The sequence below is a fragment of the Hirundo rustica genome, chromosome 3 (assembly GCF_015227805.2).
Source record: "Hirundo rustica isolate bHirRus1 chromosome 3, bHirRus1.pri.v3, whole genome shotgun sequence".
NCBI lineage: Eukaryota > Metazoa > Chordata > Aves > Passeriformes > Hirundinidae > Hirundo > Hirundo rustica.
Genome location: NC_053452.1, coordinates 111,662,389 through 111,676,802, shown reverse-complemented (window position 1 = coordinate 111,676,802; position 14,414 = coordinate 111,662,389). Strand labels below are relative to the sequence as shown.

Here is a 14,414-nt window from a genome sequence, read left to right as displayed (position 1 = left end):
TTCTGTCTAAAATGGAGAATTTTTTTCCCCTATTATGGTAAAATGTCAAGCACACACAGGTGGTCTTCCAAAAAAAACAAGTAAGAGAAATCCTATAATTTCACACTTCCAACGAAAAGCTAAACACCTGTTAGTAAAAAATCCCTCTTTCTGGCAGAATGGCAAAAATTGATTAGTACTAACACTGCACTCACTTTCAAAGATCCTGGATATGGCTTTAAATAAATGTTAAACAAATATTCAAATAATTTTAATAAGTTAAACAATTAATAATCCTAAAGCCCAGAGTGAAAGCGATGTCATGGGACTAACTATAACTCTATGAAGTTTATATAACTTTATAAATATATCTATATATAACTTTATGTAAAAGTTATATAACTTCTTCAAAGTTCCCATCTTGGCCACATCCTTCCCCAGCTCTTCAAGGTTGGACCTGAGGACCTGTCTACAGTCAGCATTTTTAGGATTTATTGTTACTGTTGAATCCTCTCTTTTGAGATAAACTCTGAATCATGAGGCTATCGAGCAGAGATTATGCTCAGCAGGAGAATGAGGTGTTCCCACAGGCACAGGTCATAGGGCTGCTGGTGCCAGCGAGCCAGGATGGGCAGTGGATACCTCCCACTCTGAAACAAGTCTTACCACACCTATGTTCACCTGCCTCTACTAGAGACTGAATAGCAACAAGGCTTAGGGAGTGTTTAGAGAAACATGCAGTTGAGGATTTGTAAATATGGAACTGAAATATGAAATATGTAAGAGAAGAATTCATTAGTGCACTCTGAGGAGCTCCTCGTGGCTCCATCTTGGACCAGGCTGAGTCTAGAGTGCTTAATGCAGAGAAAACATCATTTTTGAACTTCAAGCAAGATCCAGCCCTAGGAGTGGATGTAGAGCTTAACTGCAAGACTCAGAAATATTGTTTCTTGGTACAAGAAAGGGCAAAATAGAATTCCTTGTCAAACTGCATGGATGAGTCAACACTCAGTGAATTAAAATGAACCAAATTCCAACTGAAGACTGAAAATAGACTTAATAATTAAGGGCATTGTTGCACTGGGACCTCTTGGCATGCCCTGGGCATTTAAAAGAACTAAGCACAGAAAAACAACTGAACTGTCATTCTGAGAGAACCTAGAATCTGCAAGAATATTCCATGACTCAATCCCTCTTTATTCAGGAAGCGTTTTTTTAAAAAAGTACTATAAATACAATAAACAAGCAAAACAGGTCTCCGATTGCACACTGAATCAGCAGCAATGGCTCATCACAAAACACAGGACAGTGAAAGAAAATAATTTCCCCCCATGATATGCATTTGTATCTGTTTGAAGTTGCCCATTCAGCAGCTAAAAGCAAAAGGAAAGCAGTAACACAACGTGCCTGTTGACCCACACAAATTGAGTCACAATCTAGAAAAACACCAGCAACAATAGTGATGATCCATCAGGGCTGGTTTCTCTGATTTCCACGTTTTGGGGACAATACACAGGTACAGGCATGCACCAGCATGCAGAACAATAGCTACATGCCCTGGATGTCAAGGTTCAGAGTGTTGATTTGGGTGTTAAAATGTCGTGAGGAGGATAAACTTGGCAATCCATACAGAGAAGCACCAGCCCAACCTGAACATTAATTCAGTATTTTGTCAGCAGTTAATCTGTGGTGCTTGAGGAGCTTTTACAGTCACTTACCTGTACAAAGGGAAAAGAGGGGAAATTTTATCTGGACATTACTGAACTACACAGATATGAAAATGGATGTTGGGACAAACATGAAACCAACGTGCCTCGGTTTCACAGAGAATGAAGCCAAGGCACAAGGTTGTGGCAGGATTTAGGCAAAGACAGACAGAAAATTAATTCCAGTCTTGTATCTCCCAGTTTAGTTCTTCCTCATCTCATCTTCAAGGTCTGACCTGTACTGACACAGCACTCATCTGCTCAGCCTTTGGAGGCCCTTCCAAAGTCTGGCCCTTGCATAACCAGGTATGATAAGAATATAAGATAAGCAATCCCATATATAACCAGCACCTAAATTAATCACATTCCACTATCACACCCAGCATACGAAAGCAGCCTCTCAGCATCATTCTGTCAGATGGGCCTCAACCAAATTTGTGCCACTGTTCAGAGACACAGAAAGCAAAGATTCCTTCTGTGCTTCAACCAAGCTCTGTTCTGCTTTGTCAAGACCTTCTCCATAGCAATGCCCTGCTGGTTTGCAGATTTTCTGGCATGTTTATTCCTTTACTGTCCCTAACTAGGTGTGCTTCATTACAGCCTATCTAGTCTCGATCTGAACCAGAGGCAGACAGGGCATGGCTTCTTTGCTGGTTCATTCCAACAGGTAATTACCTTTACAATTACTATTAAGCCTACTCCTAATCTGACTACATTTGACCTTAACTACTAATATGTTGCACAGAGAAGCTGTGAATTCCCCATACCTGAAAGGGATCAAGGCCAAGTTGGATGGGGCTTGGAGCAACCTGGTCTAGGGGCAGGTATTCCTGCCCATGGCAGAGGGACTGGAAGTAGACAGTCCTTAGGTTCATTCCAACTCAAACCATTCTGTGATTCTCTGTCTTGTTATACTTCTTACCACTGTAGTAAAAAGACCCTGTAGATACATTTAATACTGCAGTCAAGTGATGTTTGCTCTTTTAATTAAAGGAGAAAGGCTGCCTAAATGATGGCAATCTTAAGTAATTTTTAAGCCTTAAAATTATTCTTCTCTAGTTCTTTTACAATGTCCTGACACACATAAGCTCTGTGTGTTGTTTAAAATAGCCAGTCAAAAGACAATCTAAACCTCAACCCATCCCTACTAATAGCAGCGGCAAAAAGAGAAAGTAAAAATGCACAGCTGGGATTTGTATGATTTGTGTGTTTGTTATTGGGCTATTTACTGTGAATTACTAAGCCTGAGGGGCATATGAACACTGAATCAGTCATGCTAAGTGCTGTACAAACCCCAAAGAACGTAACAGCTATGACTAAAGACCAGGAGCACAGCACCAAGGTGAAGTTCTTGCTGACGCTCCTTGCACAAGGCCATGGTTTCTCAACTCCTCCACCTGTAAAGTACTGACCATGACTGTACAGTGCTTTGGGAATGTTATAAAAAGGAATCTGTAATTATTTTTTTACCTCAGAGAATGGGTTTTTTGCAAAGAGAATCACGTTCAGAGGTGGCTGCCCAAGCACAGAGCAGCCTGCACAGCCTCCTTTGCAGGACAGGGATCTAAGGATGCTTAATTGCTATCAGCATCTAAGAAGTTCGGAAAATTTCTAGTGTCACCCTGTGTTTTATGACTATCAATTGAAAAACAAAAACTCAACACTTTCACCAAAAAAATCCATCTTCTGAACATTTAAAACTGATGCTAAACAGTCTTTTCTGAATACAGACAGCTGCTGATCTCAGCTGTCAGATGTTCTGAGATGGAGCATACAAGGATTAGCTCATCATACTTTGAACTCCACTGTGAGCCTCCAGCAGCACAGTCTCTTTGGAGGTGATGACCCCTTTTCTAAGAAGTAGAGCATTACACTTATGTCTTTACCAGCAGCAGAATTTTTTAAAAAATTATGCCTGCTTTGGCATCTTCTTGGTTAAGGGAAACAGAAATTAAAGCCATACCTAAATCAAGCACATTTTCTCTGTGCATAAACCCCATTCCCAGAATCATGAACAGGTTTAAACACCTGAGATACTGGTGAATGGTGAACTGAGTCATGATATGTCTTTCTTAGACCAAAAGAAACAAAGAATCGGCCAGAGAAGTTGTGGATGCTCCATTCCTGAAAGTATTAAAGGTTAGGCTGGATGAAGCTCTGAGTAACCTAGTCTAGTGGAAGGGGTACTTGCCCCTGGCAGGGGAGTGGGAATTATATGATCTTTAAGGTCCCTTCCAACCCAAACCATTCTGTGATTCTATGAAATGCAAGAAAAGCAAAAGTAATAGTTAAGAAATGGCTTTTTTACAGTAGGATTTACATAAAGAATTGGGGGGGGGGGGGGGGGGGGGGGGGGGCATAATTACTGTTCCCATATAATATCCTTCAACTTTTATGGAATTTAAAGTAAATGAAAATCAGTTTCAGCCTTGAGTATTAGACCTTGAGCATTTTAATTACCTTCTGCAGCAAGCACATATAGGTGAGTGCCATGGGCTTCTGCCATCTGCACTGCACACAAAATTAGCATCTATCAGGATGAGGATTTAGAAGAGAAAATTGTCACTATCTGAGCACCTTAATCCTTAATATAATGGCCTTTACACCAGAGTAGCTATAGTAGGGACAGTTTCAACTCCTACTGTCCTACAGATGCATCAATCCAACACAGCTCTCCTGAAATGCATTTCAATTAGTGCTTTATTTCAGTTTTACGAAGGGTTACCAGAAATACATAAAAAGAAGCTATTTTAATGTCTTTTGGAAATCAGGTGCAAAAATTGGAGAAGCCCTTGAGCTCCAGATACACAGTATCTCTTAAGAAGTAACCAGGCTACTTTGGGGACCAACACAGAAATTATGGGGATTACGAGACTGGTATAAATTTTTGAGTCTGTTTGTATGTGAGAACAAGCAAGAAAAGCAGAGAAGTTGGTCCTAGAGAGATGCAACACACGTGCACAAACTTGGCACCAGAGAAGGACTGGTATCAGCATTTTATCAAGGCGAGGAGAGCCTGAAAAACTTACCTTGGGTCACTGAAAGAGGAAGAAAATAACAAAAGTAAAAAATAAAAATAAAAATAAAATCCTGCAAAGAATTTGGGTCAAAACCTGGGAATATTACTGAGCTTAACATGTAAAATTTGCATTGCAGGACCATTTTACAGTTCGATTAGAAAAATATAATAAAAATCAGAAGGTTTGAATGGTGGGAGCTGTGCTGCTGCTTTCTTTTAAGATAAAGCACTGATGTGCTCAGTTGTTCATAGAACAGAAAGTCAAAAAAAAAGTTGATTTGGATTTTGACAACAGTGGGGCTATTTTAACATGGCAAAGCTTTGGTAAGGTGCGTTAGAGAACTGCATCTCAGGGGCTTTGTCATCCAATCTTTTTTGAGCACATCTCCTCTTACAACACTATACCCAAGACATTTCTGTGGTGCAGAGTCGCTTAATTAAAGAAGAATATGTGTTAAATAGCGGAAGATCACTTCAGGCAGTGAACATCACTAATAATAAAATATAGATACATATAGGAGAGTAAAATCATAAACACTTAAAAAATAAGTAATTCAATTATTCTTGAGAGGGACACAACAATACTCATTTACAAAGAATATTTAAATTTAAGAGAGAGAGAGAGAGAAGTCCTATGGATTCATTGTTCTACATTTATGTGTGCACTGGCAATCAAGTTATGTAACAAACAGCAATGACACGTTGTAAATGCAATCAGTTACATTAAGTTCTATTCTTAGATATTATTAGATAAAAGTACTGGCTTTGGAACTGCAAAACACAGCTGGATACAGTTTGAATTACTTCTGTTCCACTGTAATAATTTCCAATTCTTAAGTTTAATATAAAAAATCATGCCAGGAATACATGATGCTGATTAAAAGCCTCAGACATACAAAAAGCAGATTTTTTAAACTCATAGCTCCAGATGAACATATATATCCCTGCTACTCTATCTAGATGAGTTTTACTGCATGTCAACAACACAGAAGTGCAAGAAAATGGGGAGAACAAGGGACGAGGAAGGAAATGGGATAAGGAAATCTCCATGTGAAATTTTACTGTGTCAAACAAAACACTTCAAGCTATTTACGAAGTACCTACTATAGCACTTTAGGTACCCACTCTGACTTCCTACATCATGTAAGATTTATAAATTGAATCCAGCACAAAATCAAGCCGTACCTTATCCCAAATGATTCTCCCTGACTTTAAGTCAACCTTAGCTAAAAACAAAGTTCATCACTGAAACCTTCTATTATTCATGTATAAAAGTAACACATAAAAGCACAGCCCTTTAACTTCTGCCTGATGCTGTTAAAAAGGAGTAATTTGAAAAACCTACCAGAGCTCCTAGCTGAAAAATGGAAATACTGCTTACAAAAAAATGTTTCTGTTACCTCTTTGCAGCTCTGCTGGGATTCTTTTGCTCGTATCTGCCACATTATGAAGAATTATGTGCCACACAAGAACTAAGTGATATTATTGCTGTGACGATCAACGTGTTCTCCTAAACAATCCTTACACAGCCTTCCATTAAACTGTATTTGACATAGGCAGGTGGATTGATACCAACATTAAATCCTGGAACACAGGCAGATGTACTTCCTGCTGGCTCTCTTGGAAAGGGTCCCTGTGTATTTTTGGGATGTTATGTCAAACGATCCCGGTGACATTTGCCATTCTGGATTAGCCTCAGCAGAGCCATGTATTGCCCATAAAAGTTTCCTGAGGACACTGGAGCTTCACTGTCATCGCTGAACCATGGCACAACAACCTGTGAGCCTGACGAGACTGGAGCTGCCAGAGGTGGAAAAAGAGCAACTTGCAGTTAAATATAGAGCACCCAGGGCACACTGGTGGCTAATTCTAAACTAAATAATTCTAATAATAATAAATAATAAATTCTGTTTCTAGAAATAATAATTATGAATATCACCAGTTCTTCATGATAAAATTAAAACACAGTGTTTACCCAATTTGACCATGTGGCTCAGAAAAGCTGAAAAAAGAGGAAAGAGCTAGCAAGTGAAGTTTAAATAAGATCTCAAATACACTTAGGCAGGCCTTATTCTTCTGCCACTGAACTCAGCAGTACAAAATTGACTCACTTTTGTGGCCATGACCCAAGCTGAATGTTTCTGAATTCTTATTTATTCAAATGGATCCCTTTTATAAAGGCATGTAAAGAAGCTATGCATATTAACAAAACACTGGAATATGTTTAATTTTAATCAGATGTTTTGATCAAAATTAACATGCATATCAATAGCATCAGGTTTAATAAAAAGTAAGTAGTCACAACTGTCAATAGAGGAAAGCCCCCAAACCATGGCAGATCAGGGTGTCATTCAACTTTAACCATAAACTAAGGACGAGACCGTGAACTTAGGCAAGAGACACAGCTGGAAATCCCTTCCTAACTTGAGAACCAGATTCCCAGGCAAGCTCAAAAACATTCCAGACTAGGTTCAAGGTGGCAGGGATGGTGAATATATCCCTGCCAAGTCACTTTATAAACTTGGCCTGCTTAAACAATTTACTGGCTGTCTCTAATATTCCCACCAACAAGGCCCTTGTCTGACGCAAAACAAAACCTGCAAATGCTCAGAGACATAACAGACAGACTGACTCTGGGTTGTATAACTCAGGCTAAAGCTTCTTTAAAGTGTTGCTTTTCTTCATCACAAGGAAAAACAAGCAACTTGTAATTTTACAATATTTGCGGTTATATGGCAATTTATTGAATTTTATTTTATAAAGATGTAATTTTTAAGCAAAATTAATTCTTGCCAAGACAGATGTTTTTCCTCTATTCCTAAAATTATTTTATTGAAAATGCTTTAAAACACCACAACAACCACCAGAGAAGCAGCAATCAGTCCAGATGGAACTTCCCTGACTTAGGTGGGTCAGAAGTAGAGTTGCTATTGGTTTGTCACTCTGATCACTCCTGATTTGACAAGATCTTAGCAGAACCACTACACTGAAATACTTAAGTTCCCCTGCATGGAACTTTCAAAACTCATTTAGAGATGGTTTAAAAAAATCTAGTAAAATTATTTTCCTCCCTGGTGTCCAGACTTCTGGTAAATCTTGCAAATTTTGTAACCTTAATACCAAAGCATGAGGACAGGATGCTGGAAGAGGAGGCTCAGGCTGCAGATCGTGCACTGCTTCACCAAAAGCAGCCTGAAGAGACACAAACCATGGTGCCCATCACCTGCTTGGCAGCTCCAAAAAGTAAAAATTTAAGATACACAGTAAACCCCGCACTCGCACCACTTCCAGGGTAAAAGCTGAAAAGCATCAGGGACTGCACACACTGTACACATCTGCTTTGTAGGGTGGTTTTGACTCCTTCTAAATGTGACAGGCTTGGCAACAAAAAAATGTTATTGTCAGTCTTGGAGCACCAAACAGGTCGGACCAGATGTTTCAGTATCATTATCCCTGCTTGTGCTTTTTTTATCTTTGTTATTTCCTTTTTATCTAGAAATTTCAGCTAAACATGGGAATGATTTTGTATGAAAGCCAAGCTGAGCTCATCATACCCAGGAAATAGCCACACTTCTCAAGAAACAAAAATGAACTTAGAGCCCTTCAGATCTGATTCTGATTTTTAATCATCAGTAAAAAAACCTTTTTGAGGGCAGTCTCAAATACAAGTATGAATCAAATACACTGCAGAGCCTGTCTTGTTATAAAGGGTTAAAAGGTTCCTATCAAGTTATCTCTCCCTGTTTGCAAAGCCAGTACTGGTTGTGATAAACCTGAAATTCTGAAACTGAAATCAGTTTTCTTATCAGAGTGACTCTCATATTAAAACCACAAAAGCCTAACAGGGGGAAATGATTGCTTGTAACAGATGTAACACTTTTATTTCTATCTTCCTTGAAGGCTATGTGACAACTCTTCACCAAAATCCAAACCAAGGTTGGTTTGAAATCACATTTCAGCAGAAATTATTTTTAAAAAATACACACACACACACACAAAAAAAAAAAAAAAAAAAAAAAAAAAAAAAAAAAAAAAAAAAAAAAAAAAAAGCAGACAAACAAAAACCAAGAAAAAAACCCTTGCTCCTCCCTGAGATAATTTCTGGGACAATTGTGTCCACAAGAGGGGCAGCAACACCTTCCTGAGAACAGCAGCTCCTGGGAATTTGATGGAGCACACTGTTGTTGATTGCTCTGCCCTGGCAGCCAGGCTCTCTGACTGACCCATTCATAACAGGAAGTTTGGTACAGAATCTTTCCATCACTTTTAGACATAATCCTAATGGACTCACTCAGCTGGCAGATGGAGACATGTTAAATGTCTGAAGTAGAGACTGTGGAAGATCAAGGCCTCTGAGATATTTTTTGATTTGCACACTTGCAGCAGCTTCACATTTTCTCTAGAAAAGTGTTCAGTGTAACTGCGGGTGAACGCTTTGAGAAGTAAAGCCTTACACCTCCTAAGCAAATGCTCTTGCTTACCTAATCCTAGAATGGTTTGGGTTGCAAGGGACCTTAAAGATCATGTCATTCCAACTCCCCTGCCATGGGCAGGGACACCTTCCACAAAACCAGGCTGCTCAGAGCTCCATCCAGCCTCGTCTTGCACACTGTCAGGGATTCACAACTTCAGGCAACCTGTCCCAGGACCTCACCACCCTTACATACAGAATTTCTTCCTAACACCTAATATAAACCAACCCTCCTTTAGCTTACAGTCATCCCCCTTTATCCTGTATGCCCTTGTGGAATGTCCCTCTCTAGCCCCCTGCAATGGTTTTATGTTCACTGATTTGGTTTTCTGGCTAACACACTAATTGACGTAGTGGTTTGAGTGGTTTTTTTTGCTGAGACAGGATTAGGAGAAAAGCAAAGCAGGCTCAGACTTGAAGGGTATAAAGATAGATTTACTATCATACACTAAAAGAAGAAAAATGAGAATTAAAATGAAACTTTTAAAAACACTTCTCTCTACCCCTTTTGGGTACTGGAAGGTTCTATAAGGTTTTCCTGGAGCTTTCTCTTCTCCAAGCTGTTTTCATAGCAGGGGTGTTCCAGTCCTGTGATCAACTTAATGGCTTCTTCTGGACTCATTCCTGTGGGTTCACATGTTCCTTCTGCTAAGGAGCCCAGAGCTGAATGCAGCAGTACAGGTGGGGTCTCAAAAGAGTGGAGTAGAGGGGCAGAATCACCTCCCTCGACCGACTGGTCCCTCTGATTTTGGTGCAGCCCAGGACACCAATGAACATACCCCTAATATTCATCCATCAGTGCCACAACAATGACTCCTTCTAGAAGTAGCTGCCTGTCAGCTTACCACACATTTTCCTACCATCATGATATCACCATCTTTTCACTATCAGAATTACGGATTAAGATATATCCTGTTATAGTGTTTCTAAAGCAGGAAGATTTTAAAAATCAGGAAGAATTTAAAAACTTTGGTCCAGTTGTGGAGCTTGTTTGCTTTCTAGACTGCATTTCTGAGCAATGAAATCTTTGCATTATGTTTGGTTTTCCATGGGTACAATCCGTCTCCCTTCAAATTGACTTTCAATATTAGGAACTACTCTAATCCTGAAAGGCAAGGAATGTACAATCCAAACACCAGTTTCCATTGCAAACGGAAAGAAGCCACAAAAAGCCTGTGGTCCTCCCTGATGGATTTTAATTTTATTACCTCAGATAAAAGGAGCACTATTTCAATTTTGTCATTACACTCACGCATACAGGTGCAAGATTGTCAGGAAAAAATTAAATATATCTTCCACCAGCATGTCACTATCATTTATACAGAAGCACTTTGCTTCTCCAGCAGACAGAGGATTGACATTAACCTGAGTTACAACAAGCTGGGTTAAGCACAGAGCAAGCTCTACCTCCCGACGTTTCCCTTCCCCACACTGCCACCGCCAGCATCTCGAGACACCACGAATCAAACCTTTCTCTCTGGCAGCCTCCTCCAATTCCCTGTCAAACAAGTTTAGAGAGGGAATTGCTGCTGGAGAGTTTCAGCATTCAGCAAAGGCCTGCTCAGACAAGCTGCACATCTGATCGAGGCAGCACCACCTCCCTGGCAGACCCCGCCGCTCCCACCATCGCTCTTCTCGTGTCCTGCCCCAGATTTGGGGGGGGGTTGCTCTCAAACACGCAAGAACAAACACTTGCTCACAAAAAAACCACCTCACAGATCCAGGTTAGAGCGCCGTTAGAAAACAAGTGAAATCAATGGGGATGATAACAAATAGGTGTGATAACCACTTAACCTGTCCCTGCCACAGCAGCTCAGCTGTGTCGTGGTGGTGCCCAGCCTGTCTGCAGCTCAGGAGATCCTGAGCCAACCTGCATTAGGTTACAGAGCAGCTCTTTTGGTTACAACCTCGCTCCCTGCTTGTCTGGCTGAGGCTCCTGAGCGCCTGGTTGACAAACAGCAAAGTGAAATAGAGCAATTGTGTAACGCCTTTCTTTTCTTAACCTGAGACAGAAAATGTTTTTATTGGGGACACTGTGGCTGGTGAAAAACAGGCTTTTTTGGTTTTTTTGGGCTTGTGGAAGATACAGTTTCCACCAGGTCACATCTACTGTCCTACATTTTCTCACTTATCACTGTATTTTCTGTGTATTCCTTCAAGGATGCAGGACAGAACTCTTCTCCTTGTGTGAAATATCACCTCTATAAAAATCAAATGAGGAATTGCTCATTGATCCCAACATCCCCTGCTGCTAGAACTTGCCTCAAGTGTGGTCCAGTATATTAATATATGCCACCTGTCCCAGTATCTCACTGTCCTCCAGATACTACCACTTTTCTGTTTTTTCCAACCAGGATCAGCCTTCCTGTTTACCTCCCCTTGCTAATATCCTATCCTTTGAAGTCACCCTCCAGAAAAGTTTTCACCTGTTCATCATCCTCTTACATTCTCCTATTTTTCAGCTTTCAGCTTGTCTCTCCTTTGGATGTTCTTCCCTTTTTATTTTTGAACTTCTGAAGTGTATAATTTAATACTCTGGTCACATGCTTTACTATAGAACCTTTTAACTTTTAATTAAATTAATGGCACCTTTCCAAAACATCAAGAATTGCAATTTTTCAACCTAAATGGAAAGTCTCCAGGAAGATACCAATTATTTCTTCTGTTCCACCTCTGAATTTTATGTGAGTCTCTATGCAATTCTGTAATATGCATTATGCAGGAAGTCACATTACTAAAAATGTTCTTGCTGGAGTTATAAATCTTCAAGTGGTGGCATGGCTTGGTTTAATGCAGTGCTCATTTTTCCCAGTATCTTATGGATCCAGAGCTTCACACAATGAATCTGGGCAATGACCTTCAGTTTAACAGCTGATGCAGTCAAAGAACCACATATCACAAACATCCGTGTCAGCCTCAGTGAAATAGTGTGAGCACTAAAACAAATCAGTAGCTACAGATTTTCATTCCAGCACACATTTGATTGATGACAGAGGGCCAAACAACATCACAAACCTATTTTTTTAGCCCATAAGCATCTCCATTAAACTCAATTTGGTAAAAACAACTTGTAAGGGGTGAAGTGTCTGGCTGTATGGACTCATGCTGGTCCATTTTAGTACATTTAAGCTCTCTGTAAAAAGGATCTACGGGACTCTTATGAACCTGAAATTCTTGTTAAATCTGTTTGCCACGGAAAAAGACCTCACTGCTGGATCAGTCACAGCACCTGAACTGACTGGTTTTGGAAGATGTGTGAGGAGGTTGTGTATACACATCATGGATGTGGCTGACATTTCAACTTACAGCCCAAAATATCTATCAGGGAGTACAAAGTAATTACATACCCTCATCTTGACAGAAGGGAGGGGTTGGAATTTGCTTTCCTAATCATTCAGGGCTCTGTTTGCTAAGGGTCTGAGGTAACTCCCACATATTAATAATAATCCAATGGATTTACAGGAATGGACTAGACTCAGAGAGACCAAACACCTGCAAACATTCCAGGCCAGACTGTACAAGATTTTAAGCAACCTGTTCTAGTGGAAGATGCCCATGCCCATGGCAGGGGGATTGAAATAAGATGATCTTTAAGGTCCCCTCCAAACCAAGCCATTCCATAGTTTAATGTGGGCATAGAGGATTTCAGCCTCAATGCATGTAGAGGCTTTAAAACACTCTGAGCATTAAAAAATCTGAGCTCTCCACTGAGATAGAGTTTGTACAAAGTTTGCTATTAATAAGGTTATATGTTTCATGGGTTTCAACTGTGCCACTGATTTTAATGGTAAGGTTTTCACAGCCCAAGACCAAGTCATATACAACTTGAAACATTCTGAAACCCTACCATATAACAGGTGAAGTCATTCTTCTATATTTTTATTAAATTGCTCTCTGTTCTCAGCTACCTTTCCAGAAAATCAGAATGAGCTTCAGGCTGAAGGAACAAATAGTAAAAACTGATTTAGTTTTTATTGGTTTAGAAGAAAAAAGAAAGTGTTGCAGTAAATAATCAGAAGACTGTCAGCTTATCTCAATCCTTATTGTTTTATGGTCCATTAGCATTTCAGAGCTGACAGCCTCTGCTGAGGTACCAAATCATGGTACCCCCCCCAGCCCTTCCCAAAAATGGAAAAGAAATCCAGGATCCATGGACCAAACACGAAGCCTACAGCCTTAAGTCTAAAGTTAGGACACAGTACATTGCAGGCAACAAGCTAAGAATAACAGAACAAACTCACAAGGAGAGAATTAACAATAAAACACAGGAACTCTGACTCTCCCTCCACAACATTACCTAATTCTAATGTCACGAAGAAGAAAGCAGAGCGAGTGTGTGTCCAAGAGATAACAGGCTGTCACAGCACCACGTCGCTCAGCAGCAGAAAATTAAAGTTTGATTATTCAGTAGAAGCTGAGCCGATCTGAGACTCACACCAGTGTCCAGTTCACAGCACAACTTACCTTCACAAAGAGCTCAATTTCAGGGTCCTTTCCTTCCCCATTAGCAGCAAATGAGTCTGTCATTTTTCACCCCCAAGGCTGCCAGCCGATCCCTTGATAGTAAGTGGCAAAAGGAGGTTTCAACTGCACGACGCGTGAAATTTCCCTTCTGAGCCGCTCTCAAAACATCATTTGTAATGATAAAGCTCGAAAGCAGTGGAGTAAACAAGTTTGCAGGTTATTAAATTAATAATAATTAAGAAAAGGCAGGCAGCAGAGGAGCAGTCCCTGTTAAAGTAGTTCTTCAGAGCAACAAGTGCTGCTGCGCTCGGGTACAGTATCCTCATCTGTCAGAGCCGCAGCCCTCGCTGCCTGCCCAAAATAGCCCGGAGCATAAAAAAACAGAGGGTGGGGTTAAACTCATAGGGGAGGAGACAAGCTCCTGGTACCTACGGCAGGATCAGTCTCTGAGCAAATAATTCTTCTCTTCCCTGTTTTCAGCATTTCTTTGTTGTTCCCTCCCTTATTCTACAGCTGGGAGCACCAGGGACAGGGAAGAAGGAAGTCCTGCAGCAGGGCTGGGTTCATTGCTTTAAGCAACAGTGATTTTTTTTTTCTGCTTTTCTGAAGGGTGTTTGTCCTGCTAGCCATTCAAAATCCTAATATTGTTACTGCTAAGAAAAGTAAGAGAAAAAGAGCCTGTGTACTGGCTGTTGGATCAATTCAAGGAATGGGAAGAAAAGCAGAGCTTTCCCTCAGCAACCCCCACCATGTGTGTGGTATAAAGTGCTACAGA

General features: G+C 40.3%; 1 protein-coding gene across 1 annotated transcript in view; it reads right to left on the bottom strand.

The window, feature by feature from the left end:
- Positions 1 to 13,975, bottom strand: part of CLIC5 (chloride intracellular channel 5) — a 59,262-nt gene extending 45,287 nt beyond the window's left edge. The window contains exon 1 of the mRNA XM_040058223.1: positions 13,640 to 13,975. Within this exon, the coding sequence (XP_039914157.1) occupies positions 13,640 to 13,702 (63 nt within the window). The 5' untranslated portion in view covers positions 13,703 to 13,975. The remainder of the gene's footprint in view (positions 1 to 13,639) is intronic.
- Positions 13,976 to 14,414: the final 439 nt, after the last annotated feature.